Consider the following 7,627-nt stretch of genomic DNA (forward strand, 5'->3'; position numbering starts at 1 on the left):
ACCGATCGACTACCAGGTTAATTCAACATGGACAACTGATTGCAGGTGTTACTGACCTTGTCTTTACCAGTTAAAGTCTACATTTCTGTGGAGGAAGCAGCTGTTATTGGAGCGAGCGGCGTGACCAGCGGAGTTATCAGCCCTACGGAGCGGCCTTCTGAAGCCACGGTTAGCAGTAGATGCTATCCAGTAGGACAGATAGCTAAGCCACCAGCAGAGCTACGAGTGAGAACAGACAACGAGGAAACAAGTGAGATGTGTGTTGACCACATTTATGGACCCATAATATAGTAAACGTTTACGTGGAAGTGTTGATTTTAAAGTAAATTTGATGTGTGAGAGAAAAAGATGGAGAAAGAACCGCAGCGCTGTAACTAAGTCTGAAAAATAAAACCTCTAAAACTTTCCACGAACTGTGTTTGAGTTTATGGAGGAATATTTTAGAGGAAGATCTTAAGTATCAAACACAACCTTTCATTATTAAAGACTACTTTATTACTCCCGTATTTTTTTTTTACTAAGCAACCAATCTACTTCGTGTTTACATGGTCACGTGATATCCGTTTGAAGGTTGCCGCGTGGATGCAGATCAATTCGAAAACGATGCTGAAACGCCCGTGTGGACGGAGATCATTTCTATTTCAGAACTCCATATCCAAATAGAAACGGAGTAGTGTGGATGTACTGTAATTATATTATTCTAGCTTTAACAAGTTTTCTTTTAGCTGTACCTGGGCTGGTTCAGTGATTAGTACTGTTTGCATTCTTTATGTGTGTGATTAGAGTTTCACCTGGCCAATTGCTCTGTGAAGTGGGAGAGGTGTGGCTTCCACTCCTGGCAGACAATGAGCAATCAGTAGGTAGCTGTACTTAACCACTACTGGTGGTTTGAAGCATCAGGCAAATGAAGGCTAGGGCGAACAAAGGCTGGATTCTCCTGGACCTGTCTGCGGCGTTTGACACGGTGAACCACCAGATCCTCTTCTACACCCTTGAGGGGATGGGCGTCTCAGGGTCTGCATTCTCCCTGTTTGCATCCTACCTGACAGGTCGATCCTACCAGGTGACATGGAGGGGGGCCGTGTCGGAACCACGCATGCAGACTACGGGGTAAGACCACATGCAGACTACAAGGTTCAGTTCTGGGCCCCCTTCTCTTCTCACTCTACACAACATCTCTGGGTTCTGTTATTTGCTCACATGACTTCTCGCACCATTGTTATGCCGACGACACCCAGCTGGTCTTGTCATTTCCCCCCGGTGACACTCAAGTGGAGGTACGCATCGCTGCGTGCCTGGCTGACATCTCAAAGTGGATGGCGACTCACCACCTGAAGCTCAACCTGGACAAAACCGAACTACTGTTCCTCCCAGGGAAGGGTTGCCCGCACCAAGACCTGTCCATCACCATTGATGATACCGTGGTGAAGCCAACTCTGACTGCGAGGAATCTGGGTGTGACCCTGGATGACCAACTGTCATTCTCAGCAAACATTGCATGGGTGACACGCTCCTGCTCTACAACATCAGGAGGATTCGCGCCTTCCTCACTGACGAGACGGTGCAGGTGCTCATCCAGGCTCTTGTCATATCACGCCTGGACTACTGCAACTCACTACTTGCCGGTAGACCTCTAGAGCTTGTCCAGAAAGCTGCAGCTCGTCCAGTGTTCAATCACCCATCACCCCAAGTTCTCCCACACAACTTCCGTTCTCTACACTGGCTCCCTGTAAGAGCCCGCATCCAGTTTAAGACTCTGGTGCTAGCCTACAGGGCAGTGAAAGGAACCGCTCCTTCCTATCTCCAGGCCATGGTCAAGCCCTACACCCTCGCCTGACCACTCCGCTCTGCTGCCTCGGGGCGATTGGTTGCCCTGTCGCTCAGAGGTCCCTGTGGCCAATCGACCCGGTCACGGCTTTTTTCTGTCCTGGCTCCACAGTGGTGGCATGAACTCCCCACTGACGTCGGGACATCTTTCGGCGCAGGCTGAAAACTCGCCTCTTCAAGAAGTACTACCCTGAGCCTTCCACTTAGCACTTATTGTATTCTTATTAGTTTGTTGCACTTATTGAATTGGTTTGTTTTTGCACTGTACTTTTGCTCTGGTTTATGCTCTTAGATGCTTGTTTAAAAAAGGAGATGCACTTATGATTTCTAGTGTATTCAACCTATGTTGAATACACTTACTTGTAAGTCACTTTGGATAAAAGCGTCTGCTAAATGACTGTAATGTAATGTTTCCTCTCTGACCAAGAAGTGAACCAGCTCTCAAACTGCAGGTCGCAAAATACCTGACGCTGCAGGACTTGGCTAACTCCAGAAGATGGCAGTAGTGCAACGCTAAGGGTCCACGCTACCGTTAAACCCCAACGAAGAAGAAAAGCCGGACCCTCCAACAGCAATGGCGTCCTACACGACGGGAGACGTGCTGAGTGAAGCACAAACAGGGAAAACATCGAAAAAGACGAAACACCAAGGTGAGTTATTAATGATGCCGAGTTGAACACTAATTTTTGACACTCAGCGACCCATTCACTGTGAAGCAGAGCTGAATGTTGTAGCCTTTTTGTGATGTGGACACATGCCTGTTGCGAAGCACGCATGAATTAGCTTTAAGCTAGCAAGGGAGCCGTAGTGTGTTGGAAACATTTGTTGATATAACGCTACCTATACACATTTCCCCTGGTTGGCGTTCACGTCACACCACGGAAAACCAGAGAAAAATAATATTTTTTATTTTTTTTTATTGGAAGTCTTTAATACCATCCCCCAAATAACAACTAAAAGTCAAAGCAAAAGGTATCCCCATGTTCTCTGCTTGTACATGGAGAAACTGTCAAATACTCTTGCTGGGGTCAGACATGGCAAACACACGAGTTGTTGCACATTAGCTACTGTTTTATGAAACACCCCTCTAGTATAGAAGGTCCTTACAGTTGGCTAGCTACCATCTACGGCTACTCTTTTGAACCCCTCATATTTTAATGTTCCTCTGAACATCTTTGACAGAAAAGCACTACTGCCATGTACTTAAACACCTGTGTGTTACAGCAATGGCAGCATCACTCCTGAAACAACCAAAGTACGACAAGACAGGGTGCTTTATGTGTACGTTGGTATCTTGGACAGACCGTTTCTTCCATGTTAATGGAGGAAATGGTATTTGGATTCTCTGTGGGGGAAAATAACAGGTTTCAAACTTTCCATGTTTCTGATATCTGCGTCATGCAGTGGATGAATCTGAACTCCTGACTGTTCCTGATGGATGGAAAGAGGCGACTTTCACCAAAGACGACAATCCCCGGGGTCTGCTCGAGGAGAGCAGCTTCGCCACCCTCTTCCCCAAATACAGAGAAGCCTACCTGAAAGAGTGCTGGCCACTTGTGGAGAAGGCCTTGGGGGATGCAGTAAGGTCACCGAGTCAGCTCAAGCTTTTTCCAGACACACAAAGTGCTGAAAATGGACCGCAACGTTATTGGACCAAATATGACAAATTTATGCACATAGAATTTAAATTTCATGGGTCACTTAAGCATAGGGAGATAACAGCAGGGTTTTTGAAGAGGTGGACTATGCAGCCCAAGGCAGTTGAAGTAATTTTATGACCATTCTTGCCCATTTTGGATCTTAGAATTTATATAGAGATAAAGAAGAAAACATCTTTGTGCTGATCAGAGCTGCAACTAATAGTAATTCTACTCTTCTTTTGATTATTTTCAAATCAATTATCTATTATCAATTCATACTTTAAGCGATGATAATATTGTGGTTGCAGGAGGGTGATTTTATGAAGATATTTGTTGTCAAAGTAGGATACGTATTGAAACTAACTAAATTAAAACAGGCTTTAAAATGCATGTTACTATTAATGAGTATTAAAAGTAATGTGTATTTTAAAGCCTGTACATGACCCCTCAGTATGCACATGAAAATTAATTTGGCTGGATTACTTAATTACCGTCAGGCTGAATTGCAGCCCTGCACCAAACAGTTCAATTTTGTTTTAAACACCTGGTGGTGTTCAGATCTTACCTAAGGTGGATTTTTGTTCTTCTCAGCACGTCAAAGCCACTCTGGACCTAATTGAGGGAAGCATCACAGTTTGCACCACAAAGAAAACTTACGACCCTTACGCTATCGTGAGAGCCAGAGATCTCATCAAGCTGCTGGCCAGGAGTGTCCCGTTCGAACAGGTAACGAACTGTCTAAACTGTCGTCTAGGGGTTGTCTGTCTCGTGGCACATGCCACATGTAGATTTTGTTTCCTGCAGATTGCTCCTTGTGCTTTTAGAAAACAAAAGAGTGATGCTTATGTATTCGGTCGTTTTGCTTCCCTGTTCATACTGTTTTTTTTGTTTTTTTTTTGCTTCCAGGCAGTGCGGATATTACAGGATGACATGGCATGTGACATCATCAAAATCGGGACCCTGGTGAGGAACAGAGAGCGGTTTGTGAAGCGAAGACAGCGGTTGATTGGCCCCAAGGGCTCCACCCTAAAAGTGAGTCCCACACTAATATCAAGCTTTCAAAAACACACCTCACACCTGCTGGGAAGCAGCTCTTATCTCAGAGATACTGCTTTCTTTTCATTGTTGATGATTGTTAAAATGTTTCGATTTGAAACTTGGTGGAGCTTTTAACTGGGTGATAAGGGGCATCTGTAAAATTAGCAAAAAAAACAAGCACCACAGTTAAACCATCTAAGACAGGGTTAGATGAAGACTAACTTGTCTTGTTTTATTACAAGACAAGTAATAAAATTAGCATGTCCTCTAATGTGTTTACAGTTTAGAATAGTTGCAGGTCATGCCAGAGAAGGCTGTGGTGCTGGAAAACTTACTGTAGAAATAAATATAAAAAATGTCTCCTGATACTTTTTTTTTTTTTCCCTGATATACATGTTGAGCATGTTGACTCTAGAAAATAAAGTCACAATATTATGAGAATTTATTCTTTTCTTTCTCAACCGAAGATCCAATTACTCCGTCAAAGGGTAACCCCGTTTAATATAAGGGGAGGAAAAGTCTGAATTGAAATGCAGTGTGAACAAAGCCTCAATGTTTTGCTTACTGAGTATGCTCCCTGGACTTGAGGTCTTTCTCATTTCCCAGTTTGTACATCCTCGATTCCTTTCCTCGCGTCTTAAAAAAGCTATTAGATATCACAGCTTATAAAGTTTTATATATAGTTATGTTATATATTCAAGAACTATAGTTTGTTGTATTTATGAAATTATAGAACAAGAATAAAGACAATTCTTGACATTTTATTGCTATTTTCTGTGACGGTATCACCTCAAACTCCAAGATAAGAAGTGTTCCCTTTGAAAGATTGTCCACTGTGCAAAAAATACAATAAAAATAACTTATTTATTTCCATGTTGTTTTTTGCCATGTCCACACTACTACGTTTCCATTTGAAAACTCATGTTTTGCTAGGTTTACACTGAGCGTCCACACTACGCCAGAGTTTTCAAAGCACCTAAAACGGATATGTTTGAAAACGCTCCCGAGGACGGATAAGTCTGAAAACTCCGGGGTTGCTTTGTCGTGTGGATGGCGTAAACGGATGCGTTTGGAAACGTTCTTGTTCACTACTTGATTGGTTCTTAGCAGTCACGACATGTCCTTCCCTGATTCGTCACGCCCCTAACACGTGACCGTTTCCCGGAAGATCACAAACGGTCTTGATTATCGATCGAGTACCAGGTTAGTTTAACATGGACAACTGATTACAGGTGTTGCTGACCTTGATGTCTTTACTAGCAGCTGTTGTGCAGTTAAAGTCTGCATTTTTGTGGAGGAAGCAGCTGTTATTGAAGCGGCGTGACCAGCAGCATTATCAGCCCTACCGAGCGGACGTCTGAAGTCACGGTTAGCGGCTTTGAGGAGGATGGACACAAAACGGAGGACTTTCCTCTTCTTCTTATTGTTTATTGTTATTATTTCTTAACTATTGTGAAGTCCACACATAAACTATAAAGGAACAAAACATTGATTGCTCTCCAGTAGGACAGAGACTTCAGACACCAGCAGAGCTACGAGTGAGAACAGACAACAACAAAACTGAGGAAACGAGTGAGACGTGTGTTGACCACATTTATGGACCCATAATTTAGTAAACTTTTATGTGTAAGTGTTAATTTTAAAGTAAATTTGATGTGAGAGCAAGACCCGCAGCACTGTAACCAAGTCTGAAAAATATAACTTCTAAAACTTTCCATGAAATGTGAGTTTATAGAGGAAAATCTTAAGTATCAAACACGACCTTTAATTCTTAAATACTACTTTATTACTCGTGTTTTTTTTTAAACTAAGCAATCTACTTCCTGTTCACACCAGCACCCAACCGCATGCCCAGTGTACGTGAATAGTCACGTGATATTCGTTTTCAGGCGTTAGTGGACGGAGATCATCTCGAAAGCGATGCTGAAAACGCTGTGTGGACAGAGATCGTTTTTGTTTGTTAAAACTCAGTTTAAAACGAAAACATATTTGTGTGGATGTAGACTCGGGGAGCTGCAACAGAGGGGCTGAAGAGTCGCATGCTGATCCGGAGCTGCGAGTTGCTGACCCCTGGTCTAGGGCCACAACGGTGTATTTTGGGGAAAATGTCACTAGGTGGCATTGCAGCCACACATTTTGACTATCGTTGTTACTGTTAACAGATCCTTTCTTTTTAAGTCACAAGTGAAATGCTTTACTTTGCTTTCCCTTTTCTCCAGGCATTAGAGTTGTTGACCAACTGCTATGTGATGGTTCAGGGCAACACGGTGTCAGCCCTGGGGCCTTACAACGGCCTGAAGGAGGTAAGGACTTCACAGAGCCCATTTCTGTTCACATTAGTCTACTGATAATATAAAGGGTGGAGAAACTGGCCTCCAGTAAGTGATTCACAGCTTGAAAAAAAAGCTAAATGACCGTTGCTAAGCCCCACCCCACACTGTCTCAAACTGCACTCATTGAGGTAGGATCAACAGACAGACAACGGATATATCCAGGATGTCGAACTGATTCAGCAGTGAAAACAGGTTAAAGCTACAGATCACAGTGTAAATGCGAATCACCACATCACTTGGTGATCCAGACAGAAGGAAATGAAGGAACAACCCTGTTCCTGTAAAACGGGGTAGGTTTTTATTCAGCAACATTGTGAATGCATTCAGTATACCTTCAGTAGCTAGTGTAGCATAGAAGTGTTAACGCTAGTTAATGATGCTGTGATCACTGCAGGCCCATCACACCCTGGACATAAGCTGTTCCAACTCCTCCCCTCTGGTTGGCGCTACAGAGCACTGTACGCCAAAACCACCAGACACAGGAACAGCTTCTTTCCACTGGCCGTCACTCTGAACAATAAATAAGTCCTACTGCACTACTACCACCGCTTGCACTATCACCTCAATGCCATTGTTGTTTATAGGTTTATGTTCACGTGTGTGTATATATACACATGTATACGGTTGTGTGAAAAAGTGTTTGCCCTCTTCCTGATTTCTTATTTTTTAAGAAAATATTAGACAAAGATAACACAAGTAAACACAGAATGCAGTTTTTAAATGAAGGTTATTATTAAGGGGAAAAAAAAATCCAAACCTACATGGCCCTGTGTGAAAAAGTGATTGCCC

At 43.2% G+C, this 7,627-nt stretch overlaps 1 protein-coding gene across 1 annotated transcript in view; it reads left to right on the top strand.

Annotated features, from left to right (window-relative positions):
* The first annotated feature begins 2,190 nt into the window (after positions 1–2,190).
* The window catches only part of krr1 (KRR1 small subunit processome component homolog), a 10,042-nt gene continuing 4,605 nt past the window's right edge, over positions 2,191–7,627 (top strand). The window contains 5 exon segments of the mRNA XM_031876882.1: positions 2,191–2,477; positions 3,232–3,407; positions 4,059–4,193; positions 4,374–4,499; positions 6,725–6,808. Of these exon segments, the coding sequence (XP_031732742.1) occupies positions 2,402–2,477; positions 3,232–3,407; positions 4,059–4,193; positions 4,374–4,499; positions 6,725–6,808 (597 nt within the window). The 5' untranslated portion in view covers positions 2,191–2,401.

Source organism: Anarrhichthys ocellatus, unplaced genomic scaffold (genome assembly GCF_004355925.1).
Source record: "Anarrhichthys ocellatus isolate YVR2014 unplaced genomic scaffold, GSC_Weel_1.0 scaffold118, whole genome shotgun sequence".
Taxonomy (NCBI): Eukaryota; Metazoa; Chordata; class Actinopteri; order Perciformes; family Anarhichadidae; genus Anarrhichthys; species Anarrhichthys ocellatus.